General features: G+C 42.3%; 1 protein-coding gene across 3 annotated transcripts in view; it reads left to right on the plus strand.

Annotated features, from left to right (window-relative positions):
* The first annotated feature begins 302 nt into the window (after positions 1-302).
* Positions 303-24,417, plus strand: part of CDKL4 (cyclin dependent kinase like 4) — a 48,424-nt gene continuing 24,309 nt past the window's right edge. The window contains exons 1-3 of one of the 3 annotated variants that reach the window (XM_073214130.1): positions 303-590; positions 14,034-14,257; positions 17,708-17,829. In XM_073214130.1, the coding sequence (XP_073070231.1) occupies positions 14,090-14,257; positions 17,708-17,829 (290 nt within the window). In that variant the 5' untranslated portion in view covers positions 303-590; positions 14,034-14,089. The other 2 variants (XM_037009329.2, XM_073214132.1) reach the window with 2 other exon arrangements.

A 24,417-nucleotide genomic window follows, 5' to 3' on the forward strand; every position in this document is an offset into this window, starting at 1 on the left:
TCTTAGTCGCTACTACAGTGCTTACTGAGTTGTGAAAACGGGAGCAATCTACCACAGCTAACAGATAGGTTCTTGTCACAAAAACAGCCAACAGAAGTCGGCTGAAAAGTTATTTGGACAATAAAGCAGCCTGTAGCATAAGGCCTAATACAGGATCTACAAACTGAAGGTCTCTGCCCAGACAGGGAAACGAGCTAATAACACTTATATGTGCTTTATTTTAGGGCATCTGAGGTCATGGAAAGAACAGAACCGAGTATAATCACAGAGTTCATGGAAATGTAGTTAAAATGTTCCCTGAGCTCCTTCAGGGCCTGTTAAAAGGTTCTCGGAGGAGAAAGTACCGATGACGTTACGGGCTTGGCGCGAAGCTGACCCACCGAGACAGCTAACGCGGGACGGCGAGCGCCGGGGAGGCCGCTCCGGAAGTCGCTCGATCCCGCGTGGCCTGCGCGTCCGGTTGCCCTGGAGACGCCGCGGCGGTTCCGCCCGGGAGTAGCCGGCTCGCAGCTGCCTGCGCGGAGTGTCCCCCGTCCGCGCTGGGGCTGCTGGGGCTGCTCGAGGCCGTGAGCGTCGCCCCCGTCCGCGCAGTAAGTGCGAGTGGCGGCGGCGGCGCGGGCCTCACCACGGCCGTCCGGGGCGGGTGGGCGCGGAGGCGCGCAGGGAGAAGTACAGGCGGGATGAAGGCCCCCAGGGACGGGCAGGTTCGCCGCCTTCCCCTCCGGCGGCCTCTGGAGGACCGGGTAGGGGCGGGGGCGAGGGGCTAGAGGGGACGAGAGGGAGGCCGTGAGGGCGGCGGGGGGCCAGGCGCGGTGGTCCAAGCGGGCCGAGGGCGCGTCTGCGCTTTGGAAACCCCTGGACGGCAGCGACGCTGGACTGTCGTCCAGTGAAGGGTCGGTCCCGTTTAGAGGCCTGGAAATAAAGTGGATTATGCCAAATTTCCAGATCTAGTTTGTGTATACACGAAATGTGATGGTGTTTAAACAAAATTCTTGGATTATGTAATTATATCGTCTGGTTTTCTGAGGATGTTTTTAATTAATCCGATTGTGCTATCACCAATTCAAGTTTACAAAGAGGTGTACTTTTGAAGTTCTGTAATTCAGTATTATGCTTACAAGACAGATGCAGAAAGGTTTTGTAGTCCATTTTTCTGGTCAGCTTTATAAAATAGGAAGTACAGCCTGGTTTTGGTTGCATTGGAAACAATGATAACATAGCGGATTGTGACTTTTAGCCTGTAGAATCTGTAACTGGTCTGGCCTAGTGTTGAAAAAGTCCCCTTTTCCCCTCATTGCTAACTCCTCTCTATACACCAGTCTCCTATAAACTCTTAGATTAGGCAATTAATAAGTGTTTTTCCACCCCATTTCCTCTCTCTTAATCTTGTCTTCCTTAACTCAGTGTACTCCTTAGGCTTGCCTGAGCCTTCAGGACCTGCCTCCAAGTGTTTTTCTCTGTTTCTAGGTGCATCATTTTGCAAATCCTTAAGACTAAGGAAATTAGAAAATTTTCAGAGAATTTAAGGATCCACTAAAGTATCCGTCTGTTTTTCTGTATTCACCAGTAGACCCAAGGCTATACCTGTTTTTGCCTTTGTACACAGACCTTCACTAATTTAGTCAGATATTTGGAAAATTCTGAAGTCAGGAGGCCCTGTAGCCAAGAGGTATGCAGCTTCAGATTGGAAGTTACTAATAACTATGGAAAATATTTTGAACCAATGGCATCTGTCCCTGCCAAGAGTTGTTCCACTGTTTAATCTTGATTTCCTGCCCAGGTACTGTATTAACAAATCAAAATGTAATTACTGGATTACTTTAAAAAGAAAGTTATCTTACATATTTACTGGGAAAGTTAGAGAATAAAATTGTAGTAGGACTTCAGTAGATAGTTTGAGCACCTACTAAGTGGCAGACAGTAACTAACAATGCACATTAGGTGTAAGAATGTGCAAAAAAGGAGTGAGGCAAGTTAACACAGTATGTGGAGAGAGGGAGCTTGCTTTTGCAGATAGGGGAAATGTAAGCAGAAAAGACGCTTGAATTGGACTACAAAAGACAAGAGGATTTCAGGGGACAACCTTCCAAACAGCAGTATACAAGCAGAGACTTAGAGACTGGAAGTATTCGGGGAACAATCTGAGAAGCAATGCAGGAAAGGTATATTGGGACCAGGATGTAAAGGATTGTAAATACCATACTACAATTTGAACTTTATCCTCTGGCATTAGAGGGCATAAGACTTTTTCGACCAAGTGCAGTCAGTATCTGATTATGCTGATGTTTGAGAAAGATGTTTTTGGTGTAATGGAAGTAGATACGCAGAAGAAAAGTAAGAAAAGAACACTTTAGTCCCAGCATATATGGGGTTTTTTAATTGTCCTATTTTGATATAAGAATTTCAAACTGCAAGAATAGTGCACTGGCATCCCATGCATCTATTCATTAATGGCTTACATTGTGCTCCATTTGCTTTATCGTTTCCTTTTTATCTCTCTGTATAAATACATGTGTATTAATTTTCTGTACCACTTGAGAGTAAGTTGCATGTCCTCTTACCTCTAAATAATTCAGTGTATATTTCCTAAGAATTGGGACATTTTCTAACTTAAAAACAATACAGATTACCAAAACCAGGAAATGTAGTGTCTAATCCACAGTCAATATTCAGATATCACCCATTATCCCAGTCTTTTTCTTCATAGTTATTTTTCCCCCATTCTAGGATCCAGTTCAGAATCATACATTGCATTTCATTTTCACCTCTTTAGTTTCCTTCAGTCTGGAACAGTATTTGAGCTTTGTCTTTCATAACTTTCACATTTTTGTAAGAACACAGGCCAGTTATTTGTAGAATGCCACTCAATTTGGCTTTGTTGTTTCCTCATGATCAGTTTCAGGTTTTGCATTTTAGGCAAGAACACCACAAAAGGGATGCTGTGCCCTCAGTGGCTCATTTGCCTTTTCTAGAAATTTCATGTAAATGGACCCATACAAAATGTGAGAGGTTTTTGTCTGGCTTCTTGCACTTAGCATATGTTTTCAGTTTTGCTTTTTTTATCTTGATCTCATGATAAATGCTGCCTGAAGGCAGTAGTAGTTCATTCCTTTTTTTTTTTTCTTTCTTTTTTTTTTGTCGAGTAGTATTTCATTGCATGGTTTTCATTCCTCAGCAGATGGGCATTTGGACTGTTTTCAGTTTGGCGCTCTTAGGGATAATGGTCCTGTGAGCATTTGCATACATGTCTTTGTGAGACAGGGACCATAAATGTAGTCAGAGTAGGGTGAGGGCCTCCGGAGGGGGCAGGGCAGGATATTTGCAGCCAGAGCAATGTAACTACATGCAAGGAACCCCCCCTGCTAAAACTCTATGTTAAACATTGAGCTCTAGAATCATTCTTCAGTGAAATCAGCTAATGTTCCCCAGATAAAGAAGAGTAGCACATGTTTTATTATGCTAACCATTTATAATCATGTGTAGGGTTCACTTTAGCATACTAAAAGGCCCAGGCCTATGTACTGTCTTTCTCCTTCAGATCTGATGAAGTGATTTTGCAAACTGGGCAACTAATTCAGCAAGGAAGCCCAGGCATAAACAACACAGTAAAAGGCAGGAAGGATTCCACCTTAAAGATAAGATTGCATTTTAATACCCAACAAGTTAAGACGTTAGAAATTCTTAATTTACTCTTTAGCAAACAATGCCTCGGCCCATCTTGGGGGCTGAGCAGGCGGCCTTGTTTCATATGCCCCCAGACCAAGATGCTGGTATCTCAGGGAGAAATCATCAGAGGAAGTTGCTTGTGTTAATTCTAAATATTCAGAGACCAGTTAACAAGTCCACACCCCTAAGTTTTTTTTCCTGTTCTCGAAAAATCCTCAGCTGCCTATAAAACCCCTAGACAACGCACCACTACAGACTCTCTTGTCCCTTCCTGGCGTGAGCCAGGACCTCTGTCCTTTCACTGTATCTCTAAATAAAAGCCTGTACCTTGCTCTCCTACCTTGACTGTTTGTGAAGCTCCGCAAACAAGAACCCCGGCATCATCTTTACAGACATATTTTTCCTGGATAGATACTGAAGAGTAGAATTGCTGTTTATGTTTAACTTTTATGTTAAATTTATGTTTAATTTTTAAGACTTTGCCAAATTACCTTTTCCAATGGGGCTTATAATTACAATAATAATCCAATTATTTTCTAATGGGGCTGTGCCATTTTATAGTCCCGCCATTAGTGTGTGAGAGTTCGTTTCTACAGTCTTTTGGATTTTAGCCACTATTCTGCATTTCTCTTTCCCTTTCTATTCTTTTCACATATTTTTATTACATTGCTTTCTACATTGTCAGACTTTATAACATTTATGTATTATTCTTCCCCCCTTATCCTCTTGATCTTAGTCTTTAATTAAATATAATAAATGCTCACCATAAATCCTTTTCCTGAAGTTTTCCCAATCAACTCTTGAATCTACAAGAAAATTATCCTCTTGTTCCTGGAATTCTCGCATGTTTTAAACTGTTTATCCATGAAGAGTTCTTGTTTTTCCCTTTCTTCCCTTGAATTTCTTTAAAATGCTGCTGTGTTTTTATTTTGCATTGTATGTTGCTCTTGAAAAATTTGGTAAGTTGAATTCTCTTACACTTATTTAGTGTATTTCTGGAGAATATGAGTATTTTCTTTATCTTTTATAGTTTTATTCAAATATGTCTCAGTTGATTGGTTCATTTTCCTAGCTATCTGGTGAGCCCTTTTAGTATGTATATTCAAATCTTATTTTATTTCCAGAAAATTTTCTTGGATTATAGTTTCAACTCATGGTTCTGTTCCATTGTTTTGTCTTCAGTGACTCTAGTTATTTATATTTATATGTGTGTGTGTATATATATATCTTGGCTCTTTGTCTTCCATTTTAACCACTTTCTCTTTAAACTCCCATAGTCTTTATTTCTCATTTTATTCCCTTAATTGCCATTCTGTCTTTCTTTAATGCCCCTTATTAAACTTTCATTTGAATCTGTTCTCCCATTGGCATCTTGTTATTTAGCCTTAATTTCTGAGATGATTTGTGAAAGGAAAGGAGCGACACATACCAGCAATTCACCGGAGAGTTCCGCTTTATTAGGGAAAGGTGCTGGGTTATATAGGAGGGGGCATGAATTGATTGAGGTGTCACTTCTACGGGGCTGGTGGCTGTTGGCTAGGTGCTGGGATTGGGAGGGGAGCGAGAGGTGATTGGGCTTCAGGTGGTGCCGGCGGGAACTGAGGACCCCGAAGAGAAGCCGGAAGTTTGCCATCTTACTGGTGGGGACCCTTCATTCCCCCCTTTCTCCTCTATGGGTTTGTGGACGTTGCTTTCTCTCTGGCTGCTTCCTGCTGAACAGGGGCGGAGAAGGGAGTGAGGGCTTGAGGATTGGGAGGAAAGGGTTGATAGGACTCCCCGCAGTAAGGATGAGTAGATGTGGACTTCTTCAGGTTTGGAAATCAATGAAGGTTCCCTGTAACCATAGGTTGGCCAAGAGGATATGGGTGTCAGGAGCCAGGCGTCTGAGGCTATTGTTTCCAGGAACAGTTTCCAGTGGAGAGAGGGGTCCATCTCAGTGTGTGGTGAGGAGGTCACGTGAGGGTGAGGGATCTTCTGTGGCCAGAAGCTGGTAGTTCCTGAGTAAAAGCTGGTTGAAAGCTTGATTAGAGATTTTTCCGACTTGGGATTTGATGAACTTTATTATACAGGGTAAGAAGAGACAGGCGAGAAGAATGATTATTATGGGGCCTGCAATGGGCCCGAGCCAGGTGAGGAGGGGGTTTGTTAGTATTGACGAGAATTGGTTGGAATTGGAAGCAGAGTGGAGACTGGAGGCAAGGTCGGTGAGTTTGGTAATGTCAGTTTCTACAATGCCAGATTCGTTGATGTAATAGCAGCACTCTTCCCAGAGGAAGACGCAGGTGCCGCCCTTCTCAGCTGTAAGCAGATCTAGGGCCCGCCGGTTTTGAAGGGTGACTTTAGCTAGCGAAGTGACCTGTCTTTGGAGAGAGGCTAGAGAATCGGCAGTGGATGTCAGGGCTCCCTCAAGTTTGGCGTTGAGATCTCTAACTGCCTATAGAGAGTGACCCAAGGCTTCTCCCGAAAACCCTGCCCCAATGGCTGAGGTGATTAAAGAGCTACTGACCATGATGGGAAGGAAAGCAGCTCTTTTTGTGCGCGAGGGCAAGGGAGGTTGGAGCTCAAGGAATTCTGCCATGCTGTAAAGTGTTAACTGTGGGATTAGGGTGACGAGAATGCAGGGTGTATGGGAGTTGAGAGGCAGTGAGTTGAAAAGACTGCTATTACACTAAAAGAAGTGTCCCGGTTGCGTAAAAGTCTTAGAGCCGGAGGTAGGGGTGTAGATAGAGAGGCAGTGAAGTGCGCTGGAAGGGGGTGGAGTTGGGCTTACACAGCGGTGGATGGTGAGATTATCTGCGTATTCTGGTTCCCATAGGGGTATGTCTGCCAGGGGGCAGAGGGGTTGTCTTTCTGCATGGAAGGAGTAGTTGGAAATATTAGGGGGCACGGCGGTCAGCAGTGGGCGCTGTAGTGATGCGCACAAGAAACAATTGGCTGTGTTAAGGGTGTGGTTGAGAAAGATGGTGGTGTCCTGAATGAGCTGTAATGAAGAGTAGGAGAAATGGGAAGAGGGGCGGGGATAAGAAGATGAAGAGGTGCCGTCAAGAGTTTGGATAATGACTTTTTCGGAATGTCTGCTATCTGATGCAACTTGAGAGATCTGGGAATGAGAGGGAACATACTTTCAAGAGATATGAAGGGTACTGTGGGGGGTTGAGGACCCCCCGTAGTAAACTAAGGCTGTGACTCTGGCAGCCCATCGAGAGTCCCAGGGATCTGGGATTGATAAGGAGAATGAGCCATTGGGATATTTCATGGAACGGTTGGAGGAGTAATACTGTGGATACTGGAAGTTACCTATGTAGTGAATGGTGCAAGACTAGTAGGGACATCTCCTGTAGGTATCTGGCCATCGCCTGCAATAGGCTTGTTTTTGGTCGTAGAGGAAGCAGAGGTAGGGAGAATAAGGGTAGCTGCTAGTGAACACTTCGGTGGAGGGAGGAAAGTGGAGGTATAAAGGCTCAGAGCAGCTTTTCAGAGGGCAGTCTGGTGTGGCAATGAGGGCAGTAACTTTTGTTAGTCTCTCTGACTTTGAATCGCCATACAAAGGAGGCTGGGGTTGTGGGGAAGACAATAGGAATGAGGAAAAAAAGCGAGAGAGCAGTAAAGGAGGAAAAAGTCATGATTTGGGTATGGATGGCAAAGGGGGTGAATGGGATTTTGGAGGAAAGAGGACAGTAAGGTCAGGAGTCTGGAGGGAGGGAGAGTCTGTAAACTTCTGTGGGTTAAGAGATCTTTTAGGTGATGTGGGGACAGAATGGTAAGGGGCGCCCTGAATGTCAGTTTATGAGCTGCCTTCTGCAAGAGCTGTCTAGCGGCTAATGCTCGTAGGCAGGGGGCCCATCCCTGAACTGTGGGTTCTAATTGCTTGGAGATATAAGCTACTGGGGCAAAGCATATTGGCCTAGGACTCCTAGAGCTTGACTGGACCTCTCATGAATGTATAATGAGAAGGGCTTCAACAAATCAAGAAGATTGAGAGCTGGGGCTTCTACAAGGGCTTGACGGAGCTTAATGAAGGAGTGTCAGGGTGAGGAGGATAATGGTTTTTTAGGGGGGCTCTTGCTGAGGTTGTATAGGGGTCTTGCCAACAGGGTGCAGGGAGAAGTTAGGGATCTACGTTCTAAAATATCTAGCTAGGCTTAGAAAGGGCCTAGAAAGGAAAGGATTTTTGTCTTGATTTTGGGAATGGGCAGGTCAGAGAGGAGCCATTTTCTGTCTAAGGTAATGGACTTTCTTTGTTGAGATAGAAGGAATCTGAGGTAAGTGATAGGAGGGGAAGAGATTTGAGCTTTGACGGGGGATACTCGGTAACTTCTGGAAGCTAGAAGGTTAAGTAGGGAGGCAGTGTCAAGTTGAGACTGTTCCCAGGAGAGACTGCAGAGTAGAAGATTGTCTATGTATTATAAGGTGGACTTGGAGTGATCATGATGAAACTATTTGAGGTCCTGAGCTAGGACCTGTCTAAGAATATGGGGACTATCTCGGAAGCTTTGTGGCAAAACTGACCAAGTGAGTTGTTTAGAATGTCTTGTGTATGGGTCCGTCCAGGTGAAGATGAAAAAATCTTGGGAGCAGGGGTCTAGAGGGATAGAAAAATGGGTCTTTGAGATCTAGGACTGAGAAGTGGGATGCTGAGGCTGTATGGATTTGGAACTAAGGGATGGATAGGGACAATGGCTATGTTGATGAGGCGAAGGTTTTGGACAAGGCGGCAAGATCCGTTGGTTTTTTTAACAGCTAATATGGGGGTATGTCTTTGAGATCTAGGACTGAGAAGTGGGATGCTGAGGCTGTATGGATTTGGAACTAAGGGATGGATAGGGACAATGGCTATGTTGATGAGGCGAAGGTCTTGGACAAGGCGGAAAGATCCTTTGGTTTTTTCAACAGCTAATATGGGGGTATTAAATGGGGAGTGAGTGGGTCTGCTTGAATGATGGGTTGGAGGCCTATGAGGGCTGAAGTGGTTAGGGGGTATTGGGCCTGACAGATATACTGAGAGGGGTCACATAATTTGATAGAGGCAGGGGGACATAGGGCCACGGAGGGGCTTGTAATGTCCCAAACTTTGGGATTTACAGGGTGTCTGAGGGCAGAACCGGAGCTTTCATTGGGTAGAGGGGGGTCGTCGGCTATGAGGGCCATCAGAAAGGTAGTACTGGGGGCTGTGGGAGTGGATATAGTTATGGAAACGTGGAGGAGGGAAAGGATGTCTCGTCCTAGTAAAGGGATGGGACACTGGGGCATAACCAGGAAGGAGTGGGAGAAAGGTATGGGATTGTCTTGGATTGTGCATAAAAGGGTGGGTGGGGGGTTTAATGGGAAAATCTGTTTACCTCCTACTCTGACTATAGGAGTAATGGCTGGCGTGGTAGGGCCCCGGTATTCTCACAAGACTGAGAAGGTGGCTCCTGTATCTAGGAGGAAGGAGATGGGGCGACCGTCTACTGTTAAAGTAACCCTGGGCTCCTGTTTGGTGATGGAAATGCTCGGGCGAGAAGCCCCCGGGCCCCATCAATCTTCTTCTGCCAGCCCCACTACGGCGGGCTTAGGATGGGGGTTGTTCGTCCAGCCTCCCCTTCGGGTGGTTGGGCAATCAGACACCCAGTGGCCCTTTTTGTGGCATCTGGGGCATGGGGTGGTTGGAGATCTGGGGGAGGGGCACGCCCTTGACCAATGTCCCTCTTTTCCACACTTGAAACAAGCTCCTGGGGGGGGCTTGTCTGTAGAGGGGCGCCCAGGTTGTGGTTTTATCAGCTGGGCTAACATTCGGAAATTGGCCTGATCAGCCTTTTGTTTACGGCATTCTTTCTTCTCCTCCCGCTTATGGAAGACTTTAAAGGCCACTGTTAGGATCTCAGTCTGTGGGGTAGCGGGGCCCTGTTCTAACTTTTTGAGTTTAGCTTTAATGTCGGGGTAGCCTTGAGCTAGGAAGTTTGTCATAAGGACATGTCTTCCTTCAGGTGTTTCTGGGTCCAGGCTGGTATACTGTAATAGGGCTTGAGTGAGTCTGTCTAAGAACTCGGAGGGGATTTCATCTCTCTTTTGAATTATGTCTTGGAGCTTTTGAAAATTGACTACTTTACAAGCTGCCCTTTTTCAGACCTGCTATTAAGCAGGAGGCAAAAATATCTCGAGAGCGGAGACTCATGGCGGTGTTATAATTTCAGTGTGGGTCTTGTTCGGGGACAGCAGTGGGGCCAGGGGGATAGGTGGGGTCAGTCCTGTGGGTTTCAGTAGCCTGCATTTGGGCGAAGTCCTAAACTCGTCTACGCTCTTCAGGGAGGAGTATTGGCCAGGAGCATGAAAATGTCATGATGTGTGAGGCTGTAAGACTGGAGGGTCTATTGAAACTCCCTGATGTATGTCATGGGATCAGTGGAAAAGGAACTTAGGCATTTCTCTAGTTAGGCTAAATCTCTTAAGGAGAAAGGGACGTGAACGCGCACGCTGCCTTCGGATCCTGCTACCTCCCAGAGGGGGGCGATAATTTTGGGAGGCTCTCGGGACTGAGTCTGAGGGGGACTGAAGGGTTCTGGCTCAGTCTGTGGGGGAGTGACTCGGTCTAGCTGTGCCTAGTCGAGCAGGTCCTGAAGTGCAGAAGGGGGGCAAAGAAAATAAAGAAAGATAGAATCGGACCCACATGTCGCCAGCTAGCAGCCCAGCTGCTTGCCTCTGCTGCTTTAGTTGGGCTTGAACTCATGACTCTGAGGTTAAGAGTCCCATGCTCTACTGAGCTACAGCAGGGCTCCAGTTAATTGCTTATGGAATGCGTTGTTTTCTATTCGTGCCACATCGGCAAGTGGGGGAAGGGCATAGCTAGAAGTAGGGGCGGTGTTTCTACACATCTTCAAGGTCTCCCTATTTTCAGAGTGAGGAGTCTTGGCAAGATATGTTTTTGTGGACAGATAACTTCTAAGGACTGCACCAGTTGTTCTCTAGCTTGTGCTTTCCCATGCTGCGTTCAGACATGGGGGGAGGTGCTTTCCCATTCTCTCTACAAACATGTGAGAAGACAAAGGTGGTCCCTAACAGGGGAGAAACAGGTGATGAGGGCAAAGACGGAGGAGGCCCCTGGGACCTAGTTAAAGGGGGGCTGAAAGGCTCAGGCTTAATCTGCAGGGAATGAAGGTGGAGGAGGTGAGATGGGGGAGGAGATGGTTGGGGAGGAAGGGAGAAGGGCTGTTGTAGGAGAAGAAGGGGAAGGGAGTGAACAGGAGGCTTCTGCAGGGGCGGCGGCTTGCAGGCTAGGAGAACTTGGGAGGGGGCGGGGAGAGGAGGAGGCGGAAAGCTTCGATATAGGGAATCTCCTTCCATTTTTTCAGGCGCTGGCAGTAGTTAAAAAGATCGCGAGTGATGTTAGGATCAAGAGTTCCCCCTGCAGGCCATTGGTTTTTATTGTCTAGGGGGTATGTCGGCCAATCTTGGGAGCAATATTTACGGAGAAGTTTTGGTTTTATATCAGGCATCAGGGAGAGGGTAGCCAGATGCTTAAGCAGGCATTCAAGAGGTGAACTTTCAGGGAGGGATGAGGAGGCTCCCATGGCTAAAGGACAGAGAAGGAGACAAACAGGGGAAGACGAATGGAGATCCTCGGACTGGAAGCAGACCACAAGGAGACAAAGGGCGTCCCCGATGATCCTTGGCGGTCTGCGGAAACTCGTATACGAGTCGGAATTGGGAAGTGTGGGTCGTCACCCAGACTTCCCTAAGAAGGCAGAGTGCCAGAGTCACGAGGTACCTAGCGCTAGGCGTTTTCGGCGGACGGAGCAGAAGGAGGAGGGGGGGGAAAGGGAGCGTTCTCATCCACAAAGGAGTCACCTCGTTTATTGCTGTTGGAGGGGGGTGCCTGAGAGTCAGTCGCAGCCGTGAAGGCCTGAGGCGGGGATTTATGACTGTTGGAGGAGGGGCCTGAGGGTCCGCCGCAGCCGTGAAGGCCTGAGGCGGGGAGAGTTCCCTCCTCATCCCAGAGCATCAGGGCCTTGCCAGACGATCACGGTCAATGGCACTGCGATAGCTCAGGGAAGAGTGGCCCACCCCGGGGAAATTTTGCTTAAAAACTTTCAGCACTGATGGAAGGAATGGTGAATGCGTTTGACTGTCGGAGGAGGGGCCTGAGCGTCCACCGCAGCCGTAAAGGCTTGAGGCGGGGATTTATGGCTTTTGGAGGAGGGGCCTGAGGGTCCGCCACAGCCGTGAAGGCCTGAGGCGGGGAGCTTCCCTCCTCATCCCCGAGCGTCAGGGCCTTGCCGGACAATCACAGTCAATGGCACTGCGATAGCTCAGGAAAGAGTGGCCCACTCCGGGGGGAAAACTTACCTAAAGGCCAGAGAGGAGTGGTGAGTGTGATGAGCCAGCGCCGGAAAAAGAGGACAAGGGCAAGCTGCTGCTGGTGTCGGGGGAAGACGGGGCCCAGTTGGGGTGTCCCGTCTCCCGGGTTTCGGCACCAATGAAAGGAAAGGAGCGACACATAGCAGCAATTCACCGGAGAGTTCCGCTTTATTAGGGAAAGGTGCTGGGTTATATAGGAGGGGGCATGAATTGATTGAGGTGTCACTTCTACGGGGCTGGTGGCTGTTGGCTAGGTGCTGGGATTGGGAGGGGAGCGAGAGGTGATTGGGCTTCAGGTGGCGCCGGCGGGAACTGAGGACCCCCGAAGAGAAGCCGGAAGTTTGCCATCTTACTGGTGGGGACCCTTCAATTTGGGCTTGTTCTTCCATGTCTTTCCTGAATTCAATCACCTATCTTTTTTCTTTTCCCCTATATTTTTATCCACTTCTGGTCTTATTTGAATTTCTGAATCAAAGTGGCTTTTCATATCTCCAAATGATTGTTGGAAGATATTTAAACCACTTGGAGAATTGTGTTTGTCTTCTTCTGCTTCATAGAGTTTTTTGGAGTGATTTTCATTTGCTGCAATGTTTTGATTCTCATTTCTGTATTTCAGTAACAGTTTTGTATGGAGACTGCTTTCCTGTGTTTTATTTCTTGGGCAGCTTTTGGCATATAGTAATTGGCAGTAATCCTGGGATAGCCATCTCTGTCACTGTATCAAAGGGCAGTTTCTTTAATGGATAGTGCTTTTTTAATTATTAGTGGTGAAGGGAAGATTTGCATGTCCTTCAGTTTTGGAGTTCTCTTTTGTTTTGCAAGTTCAAAAATGTATCCCTCTTCCTTTCTTTCCTGTCACTATCCAGTCTCTAACAGATTGAATAAGCCTCTCCCTTCTCTCTTACACTTCTCTTCCCCCAAAGGTGCTGCCAGTGACTGATGCCTCCTCAGTATCCGTGACTTTGAAGTCTCTTTCCTATAGTGAGTGTTCACATCCCCCAGGACAACTCTCAGTATTTTTGCACTTGTGACATATTTTCTCTTCCAGAGGGTGATTTTAAGTCTGTCTTAGCCCTTTTTTCCCCTCTTCTCTCTTTACAGTTTTTCAAGATCTCACCCATTCCTATCTTTGCTTTCTGCAAAGGCTGATAGTGTCACCTCAAGGGATATCTCTTCCAGAATTTGGGGTTTACTTTTCTACTGAAGTTTTGTAGATTACTCTCTCTTCTTGTTATGTTGAAAGCATTGTATTTATGTGGTTTTATTGCTATAGTTGATTTCTGTAGCTTTGTGAAAGTTATTTGAAGAGATTAGATTTAGGCTACTGCCATCATTCTTGGCTATCAAAGACCTCAACCATTCTGTCTTGACAAGCCATTTAGGTGTAATGGGGAACAATAGGTTTGTGAACTTTGGGTAGGGGTAGAGGATAAGAAAGAAGGCATTTTGTTTAGAACTGACTGTTGTGAAATGATTTTGTCCATTCATGCAGAGATGTTCATCAAGCTAACAGCAATAAATGATGCTGTGAAAAGATTTGTTATGGTTTTTATGGCTGCTTTATTCAGCAGCCCACATCTCTTTGTTCTCTCCACCAGGTGGAGGTATAGCACTTTGGACCAGGTCTTGTTCTCAACTCTTCTTGTCTCTGCAGTACTAAAATGGGTTAGGAAGGAAAGGATAAACACCATGTCCAAGAGTATAAAATGCGCCTTCAGCTGGATCTCAAAGCATCGTATTTTCATCATTTACCTGAGGATAATAAAAACAGTAGATAAGTTTCCCTTCCACAGATGTTTTCAATCAATGGAGGTAAACACAGACCCATTATAATAAATAATATATGGAATGTTTGCAGTAGCTGGCAGAACTGTTTTGGAATGAACTGAATAACATCCAAGTATTTTTAAGTGTACTTAAAATCAGTCGATTGAAATAAATCATCGGCATTCTGAGCAAACTGGTTTTATATTACAAACCGTGAGAACATTGCCCTTGATAACTTGATTAAGCTGAGTCATCTTATTTTCCAGGTGCATCATTGTACTGCAAGTCAATCAATACAGTAATTTAAGTCACTTCAACTATAATGGAAAAGTATGAAAAATTAGCTAAGATTGGAGAAGGGTCTTATGGGGTTGTATTCAAATGCAGAAACAAAACATCTGGACAAGTGGTAGCTATTAAAAAATTTGTGGAATCTGAAGATGATCCTGTTGTTAAGAAAATAGCACTAAGAGAAATACGTATGTTGAAGGTAGGTTAACTTTCTCAACATCATGGTACTGAGTGAACTATGTATGCCAAAATTACAAAGGATTCGAAAATGATTTTTTCATTAGATTTAAATTTAATTATTGACAACTATGGGAAATAAATTGATCATCACTTTGGACTTTGGCAGCTCTGATGTTTATCTGATATTATGAGTACAAGCTATAGATTGTTAAAATATTGAAGTATTTCTACCCTGGTTGGTAAAAACCCACTGTCCTAAGTCCCCATGTCCTTTACCCCCAGCCCTGGACTTTCTCTGCACCTCACCCCCCAATCCTTGGCCCCACAAACCAGCAAGTAAAAGAGCATCTCTTAACACAGGAGCCCATGGGACCGCGCCCCTGTCACTGTAGGCATAGCAGTGGTTTGGTCCTGCTTGCACTCCACTGGTTCTTACACATTTTGAATTGCTAGTACCCCCATAAAGGTTTTGTTACAGTTGTTTTCACTGATAGGATTTGACATGTCAGATTCACATGTTCTCAATGAGAGTATTTTCCTGTCCTAGCAATCTTAGTTTTAGAACCCTAGAAGATTCAGAGATGTGTCTTGCCAAAGGGTTTCAGCACCGGCCAAGTTCACTATGCATTCAGTGAGACTGAAAAATGACAATGGAACATTCTTGGGGTGGAAGGGTTTATACCCAGCTTTATTTCCATGGTGACAGGTCAGTCACTCGAATCCCATCCACTCAAAACAGGTCTGTGTGCAGCCAGCCGGTCTCTGCCTCTGGGCCCCTCTGTCCCCTCAGCTGTCTGTCTCTGTCCTCAACACTGCCACCACTCCAGTCTCTGCTCTTCTGCAGCTGTGCCACCATGTCGCCCAGAGTACTGGGCAGAGCTCTGTATATAGAGTCAATTGCAACACATTGCCCACACGTGTGTGGTGAGCTAGCTGACCAGGGCCAGTTGAGAATCCTGGCCATAGGAACCCTTACTTTATCCACAAGATGCTTCTTCTCCAGCACCCTTATTAGAGAGGAAACAGGCATAGGCCATGCTTCCCAGATATTAATGTGCATTGGAGTCTCCTGGGGACCTTGCTGAAAGGCAGGGTCTGAGGCCTGGGGTTGGCCTGGGATTCAGCATTTCTAACAAGTTCCTCTGGCACAGAAGCTGCTGGCTCATGGACCACTTTTGAATAACAAAACTGTAATTTCCTCAAGAACGTACAGCTGACCTTTATTTCTGACATGTGTCTTCTGTTTTTAGGAAAATGTCAGAAATCCAGTTTTTAAAGGGAGATAGTCATTAGGGGATTACCTCTACTTTCCCAATATTGCTTGCAGCAGGTTTACTCAACTAGTCAATCCTAGTGTTTTGTTTAAAATATAATTTGATGTACACGGAGTTGTCAAGAGGACATCCACCATGTCTAAAAACAGCTCCCCGTTACCTCATAACCAGCAGAGTGCTGGTCACCCAACAGCTCATCCACAGAGCCAGGCTACACCATGGCTCTGAACCTGGCGGTGGGTTGTTTTCAAATAAAAGTAATGCTTTTTACCACCCCTAAGCCTATGTCTTCAAGTGAAGTAAATGGTCAGGTAGTACTCCCCTGGCATCCCAATTTGAGAATGAACTTTAAGGTAAAAAGTAGCCAGATTCCTATCCAGTGTGCTCCCCTAATGGGCAATCTCTTCTGCTTTTATGTTATGCCTGTGCATGTCCTGAACAGATGCCTTCCATGATAAATTCCACCTTCCCCACATCCTCCCATTATTTAAATGTGATTTGATTTTCCCCCTCTGTACCACCTGTTTTACTTTAGACAAGTCACTGTTTTTCTGAGCTAAGTTAATTTCATTTGCAAAGGATATTGAAATTGCCTGTCTACCCAAAGACGAATTTGACCAGGTTAAGTCTAGACATTGCATCCAGCTGTCGCATCTGAATCCCTTACTTTACTGGTTTTGTTTTCATCCTGTGGTTTCTACTGTAGCGCAAAGCAGTGGGCTTCCCTGTATGACCTGTTTCCTCCACTATTTGCTTTTTAGGAAATGGCAAATTGATTTGGTGCTCTGGGCATATTTTTAATATGGCATGGATTCCCTTTCCCAAACTGTTGAGCAGCAGACACACAGTCACAGAGGGTTTTTTGTTTGTTTGTTTTGGTCAAGTGATGCTTACAGATACTGAGGTGGAAGATGCTATCTAAATTCCTGTCCTTAAAATTGTCTACTGGGCCTGCAAAATATTTATTCAGCATCTACTATATACACAGTGCTGCCACCACAGTTACAGTTGTTTTCACTGATAGGATTCAACATGTCAGTGGCAGTAGTAGAAACAAATCACCAAGTTTTGTATTTCCATTCCTTTGCAGCAATTAAAACACCCAAACCTTGTGAACCTCATTGAGGTGTTCAGGAGAAAAAGGAAAATTCATTTAGTTTTTGAATACTGTGATCCGTATATATAGATATGTGTATGTATATGCATATATATCTTTCTGAGTAAATGGCATAAGGTTTGGAGAGGTTTGTCTCCTACACTGGGAAAACAACATGGGAAATGAGTTTTAAGTAGGAGATCCGATGCCTGGTTTATAGCTTTGGTTCCAAAGTCTGCTCTGGTTAGCATCCCCTTCAAAAAGTATCCTAGTTTATATGCTTAATTATACTGTTAACTTAGCTAGCTACAAACAGGGTAGCCATATGTGCTGGTTTGCCTGGGATGATCCTGACTTATACACATTACCTTGATTGGATGATAAATTATGTAGTTACTTTAATGATTATTTTATTTAATCAGGATTTTTCCTTTGGTTTACAAACATTAAACAGAGGTTGCCTTATAAAATGCTTCAGTTTGGAATAGAATTTAACACATAAAACATCTATGCATATGTGAGAACAACAAAATCAAGAAACAGAGCTGAAAATACTCCTAGAATAGACAGTTTGATCAGATTTGAGGGTTGAGATCTAGTATTTCTGAGAGCCAATACTAAAATCCTGACTGGGTTCAAATCCAGCTGACATTTACATTAAATCCATGGCAATATGTAAACTAAATGGGTATTGATGATTTTTATAGTTAACTCAAAATCCATTCCATTTTCCTCAATTTATTATTCAGGTTTTTTTAAGACATGGATGTTTAGCATTTCCAGAAAATGCATACATTGTGTTTAGTTTTAGTGTTTATACTTTCAGTTGTATACTTTATTTGCTATCTCCAGAGAGATTCAAGCAATTTAGTTACCATCTATTATGGGTACATTAGATGAATTTAAAATTTTTCTTCCAACTTTAAGATTCTACAATTTTTACTAAGAATAGTTTCTCTTGTAACTGTAATAAAATTCTCCACAAGAGATTTATAGAGAATGATAAGCAAGGCCTTGTGTTCTTAAAATTGTAAGGGATTGGCAGAGAAACTATTATGAGAAACAAATCACCAAGTTTTCTATTTCCATTCCTTTGCAGCAATTAAAACACCCAAACCTTGTGAACCTCATTGAGGTGTTCAAGAGAAAAAGGAAAATGCATTTAGTTTTTGAATACTGTGATCATACACTTTTAAACGAGCTGGAAAGAAACCCAAATGGGTAAGTAATCTGGAAACTGAAGCTCTGCATGGCCAGTTCCCAGTTCCATATATGTGGGGTTAACTATGGCAAATTTCATATCTGAGCCTCATTCCCCTTCCTCATGGCTACCTCTCTCTGATCTTAGTTATGATGTGCTCATAGGGCAAGTGAATATTAACCTAGAGTAAAAATAATTAAGAAGATATCTGCTACATATATAAATCACAATGCATTTTGAAGCTAACTTACGTATGGATTGTCTGAATTCAAGGAATGAACCATGGTTCAGTATTAGGAAATCTATTCATATAATTCACTAATAGGTTAAGGGAGAAAAAAATTTATATGGTTGATAAAATTTGAAAAGGCAGTTGATAAATTCTCTTTCCTTTTCTTAGCACATACTCAAAGGTTCTTCAACAGCTAATTTTATACTCAACATTGAAGAACCACCATTAAAATTAGACATAAGATAAGGACATTGTCATCACTGTAATGTAACATTGTTCTGAGAGCTCTAGCCAATGTAATATGATAAGAAAAACAAATAGAATATATAACTTTCAGAAGCAAGATTAAATTGTCAATATTTGCTTATTTTTCTACAAAATCTAAGAGAATTGCCTAAAAAGTTACTAAAACTAACGGAATTCAGTATAATGACAATAGTGTTCCAAATTCCACACACAAAAATTAACTGCTTTTGTATCAATCAGCACTTCAGAAAATCTAGTGGAAAAGGATCCCATTCAAATATCAACATCAACAAAAAGATTTAGGAATAAGGATTAAAAACCTTGTTCACATTCTACGTAAAGACAACTACAGAAGTTAACCGAGGTACATAAAGGATTTTATTTAAATGAACATATATTTCTGGATGGAAATACTCATTATTATAAAGATACTGTCTCCCTGATTTATTTGTTTATTGCACAAAAATCTAATCAGAATGCCAGTGGATTTTTTAACTTGAAAACCTTGGACTACATCAGGAAGCTTTTAAGAAAGAAGTAAGGGAACTTTAACTGCTAAGTATTAAATCATAATAGTTTTAGAGATTGCCTTTGACAGAAAGTACTGTAAAAAAAAACAAAAAGTGGCAAATTGGGTAAATTATTTGCCAGATGAATAATTAATTTCACATCTACATATGCAAATTTTGCAAGTCATATTTTTTAAAAGATTAACACCCAGTAAGAAAATATATTCATTCCAAAAAATTGTAATGAATTTCTACTGTTGCTCCAAGCTAGTTGCTAAGCATATAGCAGTGAACAGAACATAGAAAAAAATGTTGCCTAACCTATGGAACTTACATCTAGTTCTTACATGAAAAGGCAAGACGTTAAAAAAAAGGAGGGGTGCTTTAAATGACCAATACACCTATGAAGACATGTTTATCCTCCCTATTAATCAAAGAAATTCAAGTTATTTTAATTAGGTACCATTTGTCACCTATCAAATTAGCAAAGATTTTTCAAAAATAAATATACCCAGCATTGTTAAAGTCAGGGAATCAGACAGTCTAATTCATAGCTGGAGAGAGTACATAATTAGAACAATTTGGCTGTATGTATGAAAATCTTTTAAGCAGTTTTCATCCTTTGGCCAAGAAATGCCATTGAGAGAAATGTACAGTAAGAAAATAATCAGACAGGTACAAAAAGTTATATATAAGAATGTTCAGCACATCAGTATTTGCAACAACAAAATTGGGACTGACCTAATTTTCCAATTGTAAAGATGTGTTTAAATGCAATCTGGCATATTGATAGAATGGAAGATTATGCATCCAGCCCATTAAAAAGTATAGAATCATTAATGCCCTGGTAAATGTTTATAAAATTATATATGAGAAAATGAGGTTACAAAGTAGAATATTCAGAGTAATTGAAAGTGTGTTTTGAGTGTTCCCAGTATTCCAGGGACTGCACATATTTCACTTTCAAAATAAAAATTAATTTAAAAAACAGTTCAGATAATTAATTAATTCATAGTTCAACCTTAAGAGCTAAATAGGGTTTTGTATGTTGATTGAGAGGACAGATATGTTTAGCCATCCTATAAATTAATTTATAAATTAATATAAATTATAGAGTTAGAAATGTATACTTCATGTGTTTTTCAATGCTTTGAAGACATACAATACATACATGGACCAACTTAATTGAACTAAACATCTTTCTCTTCCCTGTGTGCACCCTAAGCCTTCCTGCCTGTAGGACTTAACTGATGCTCTCCTTTTAACCTAGACTATGCTAACCATTTTCACTTTCCCTATCCCTAACATAATCTTCAAATGTAAAATCCTAGATATTCTTACTGAGATATTCTCTGAGATTTCCTCCACCTAGGTGGAACTGCTGTAGAATTGTATTTTTGTCCACGTTAGGGTACTTGACACTTACCACCTTGTGTGCTGTTACTGCATACTCTCTCTCTCACAAAGACTATTATGTTTTTTTTGTTTTGCTTTGTTTTTTGGTATCATTAATCTACAATTACATGAAGAACATTATGTTTACTAGGCTGCCCCCTTCACCAAGTCCCCCCCACAAACCCCATTACAGTCACTGTCCATCAGCATAGTAAGATGCTATAGAATCACTACTTGTCTTCTCTGTGTTGCACAGCCCTCCCCATGAACCCCCCCACACTACACATGCTAATCGTCATGCCCCCTTTCTTTTTCCCCGCCCTTATCCCTCCCTTCCCACCCATCCTCCTCAGTCCCTTTCCCTTTGGTAACTGTTAGTCCATTCTTGGGTTCTGTGATTGTGCTGCTGTTTTGTTCTTTCAGTTTTTCTTTGTTCTTATACTCCACATATGAGTGAAATCATTTGGTACTTGTCTCTCTCCACCTGGCTTGTTTCCCTGAGCATAATACCCTCTAGTTCCATCCATGTTGTTGCAAATGGTGGGATTTGTTTTCTTCTTATGGCTGAATAATATTCCATTGTGTATATATACCACTTCTTTATCCATTCATCTACTGATGGACACTTAGGTTGCTTCCATAGCTTGGCTATTGTAAATAGTGCTGCGATAAACATAGGAGTGCATCTGTCTTTTTCAAACTGGGCTACTGCATTCTTGGGGTAAATTCCTAGAAGTGGAATTCCTGGGTCAAATAGTATTTCTATTTTGAGCTTCTTGAGGAATCTGCATACTGCTTTCCACAATGGTTGAACTAATTTACATTCCCACCAGCAGTGTAAGAGGGTTCCTCTTTCTCCACAACCTTGCCAACATTTGTTGTTGTTTGTCTTCTGGATGGTGACAATCCTTACTGGAGTAAAGTGATATCTCATTGTGGATTTAATTTGCATTTCTCTGATGATTAGCGATGTGGAGCACCTTTTCATGTGTCTGTTGGCCATCTGAATTTCTTCTTTGGAGAACTGTCTGTTCAGCTCCTCTGCCCACTTTTTAATTGGATTATTTGCTTTTTGTTTGTTGAGGTGTGTGAGCTCTTTATATATTTTGGATGTCAGCCCTTTATCGGATCTGTCATTTTTTAATATATTCTCCCATACTGTAGGATACCTTTTTGTTCTATTGATGGTGTCCTTTGCTGTACAGAAGCTTTTCAGCTTGATATAGTCCTATTTGTTCTTTTTTCTTTTGTTTCCGTTGCCTGGGGAGATATGTTCATGAAGAAGTCGCTCATGTTTATGTCTAAGAGATTTTTGCCTATGTTTTTTTCTAAGAGCTTTATGGTTTCATAACTTACATTCAAGTCTTTGATCCATTTCAAATTTACTTTTGTGTATGGGGTTAGACAGTGATCCAGTTTCATTCTCTTACATGTAGCTGTCCAGTTTTGCCAGCACCATCTGTTGAAGAGACTGTCATTTCCCCATTGTATGTCCATGTCTCCCTTATCGAATATTAATTGACCATATATGTTTGGGTTAATGTTTGGAGTCTCTATTCTGTTCCACTGGTCTGTGGGTCTGTTCTTGTGCCAGTACCAAACTGTCTTGATTACTGTGGCTTTGCAGTAGAGCTTGAAGATGGGGAACAAGATCCCCCCCCCCACTTTATTCTTCCTTTTCAGGATTGCTTTGGCTATTCGGGGTCTTTGGTGGTTCCATATGAATTTTAGAACAATTTGTTCCAGTTCGTTGAAGAATGCTGTTGGTAATTTGATAGGGATTGTATCGAATCTGTATATTGCTTTGGGCAGGATGGCCATTTTGACTATATTAATTCTTCCTAGCCAGGAGCATGGGATGAGTTTCCATTTGTTAGTGTCCTCTTTAATTTCTCTTAAGAGTGTCTTACAGTTTTCAGGGTATAGGTCTTTCACTTCCTTGGTTAGGTTTATTCCAAGGTATTTTATTCTTTTTGATGCTATTGTGAATATAATTGTTTTCCTGATTTCTCTTTCTGTTAGTTCATTGTTAGTGTATAGGAAAGCCACAGATTTCTGTGTGTTAATTTTGTATCCTGCAACTTTGCTGAATTCTGATATTAGTTCTAGTAGTTTTGGTGTGGAGTCTTTAGGGTCCTCCATGTACAACATCATGTCATCTGCGAATAGTGACAGCCTAACTTCTTTATCAATCTGGATTCCTTGTATTTCTTTGTTTTGTCTAATTGCCGTGGCTAGGACCTCCAGTACTATGTTGAATAACAGTGGGGAGAGTCGACATCCCTGTCTTGTTCCCGATCTTAGAGGAAATGCTTTCAGCTTTTCACTGTTCAGTATGATGTTGGCTGTGGGTTTATCATATATGGCCTTTATCATGTTGAGGAACTTGCCCTCTATACCCACTGTGTGGAGAGTTCTTATCAAGAATGGATGTTGAATTTTGTCAAATGCTTTTTCAGCATCTATGGAGATGATTTTGTGGTTTTTGTCCTTCTTTTGGTTTATATGGTGAATGATGTTGATGGATTTTCGTATGTTGTACCATCCTTGCACCCCTGGTATGAACCCCACCTGGTCAAGGTGTATGATCCTTTTGATGTATTTTTGAATTCGATTTGCTAATATTTTGTTGAGTATTTTTGCATCTGTGTTCATCAGGGATATTGGTCTGTAGTTTTCTTTTTTGGTGGGGTCTTTGCCTGGGTTTGGTATTAGGGCGAAGTTGGCTTCATAGAATGAGTTTGAGAGTATTCCCTCCTCTTCTATTTTTTGGAAAACTTTAAGGAGAATGGGTATTATGTCTTCTCTGTATGTCTGATAAAATTCCAAAGTAAATCCATCTGGCCCAGGGGTTTTGTTCTTGGGTAGTTTTTTGATTACTGCTTCAATTTCGTTGCTGGTAATTGGTTTGTTTAGATTTTCTGTTTCTTCCTTGGTCAGTCTTGGGAGGTTGTATTTTTCTAGGAAGTTGTCCATTTCTTCTAGGTTTTCCAGCTTGTTAGAATATAGTTTTTTGTAGTATTCTCTAATAATTTCTTGTATTTCTAAGGGGTCCTTCATGATTTTTCCTTTCTCGTTTCTGATTCTGTTGATGTGTGTTGGTTCTCTTTTTCTGTTAATAAGTCTGGCTAGAAGCTTATCTATTTTGTTTATTTTCTCAAGGAACCAGCTCTTGGTTTCATTGATTTTTTTCTATTGTTTTATTCTTCTCAATTTTATTTATTTCTTCTCTGATCTTTATATGTCCCTCCTTATGCTAACTTTAGGCCGCATTTGTTCTTCTTTTTCTGATTTCGATAATTGTGACATTAGATTATTCATTTGGGATTGTTTTTCCCTCTTTAAGTATGCTATATACTTTCCTCTTAAGACTGCTTACGCTGGCTCCCACAGATGTTGGGGCTTTGTGTTGTTGTCATTTGTTTTCATATATTGCCTGACCTCTATTTTAATTTGGTCGTTGATCCATTGATTATTTAGGAGCATGTTGTTAAGCCTCCATGTGTTTGTGAGCCTTTTTACTTTCTTTGTATAATTTATTTCTAGTTTTATACCTTTGTGGTCTGAAAAGTTGGTTGGTAGGATTTCAATCTTTTGGAATTTACCGAGGCTCTTTTTGTGGCCTAGTATGTGGTCTATTCTGGAGAATGTTCCATGTGCACTTGAGAAGAATGTGTATCCTGTTGCTTTTGGATGTAGAGTTCTGTAGATGTCTATTAGGTGTGTTACTCAGTGCCTCTGTGTCCTTACTTATTTTCTGTTTTGCAGATCTATCCTTGGAGTGAGTGGTGTGTTGAAGTCTCCCAAAATGAATGTATTGCATTCTATTTCCTCCTTTAATTCTGTTAGTATTTGTTTCACATATGCTGGTGCTCCTGTATTGGGTGCATATATATTTATAATGGCTATATTCTCTTGTTGGACTCATCCCTTTATCATTATGTAATGTCCTTCTTTATCTCTTGTTACTTTCTTTGTTTTGTCTGATACTAGTACTGCAACACCTGCTTTCTTCTCTCTCTTGTTTGCGTGAAATATCTTTTTCCATCCCTTGACTTCTAGTCTGTGCATGTCTTTGGGTTTGAGGTGAGTCTCTTGTAAGCAGCATAAAGATGGGTCTTGCTTTTTTTATCAATTCTATTACTATGTGTCTTTTGATCGGTGCATTCAGTCCATTTACATTTAGGATGATTATTGAAAGATATGTACTTATTGCCATTGCAGGC

The sequence above is a fragment of the Manis javanica genome, chromosome 1, assembly GCF_040802235.1.
Source record: "Manis javanica isolate MJ-LG chromosome 1, MJ_LKY, whole genome shotgun sequence".
NCBI classification, from domain to species: Eukaryota; Metazoa; Chordata; class Mammalia; order Pholidota; family Manidae; genus Manis; species Manis javanica.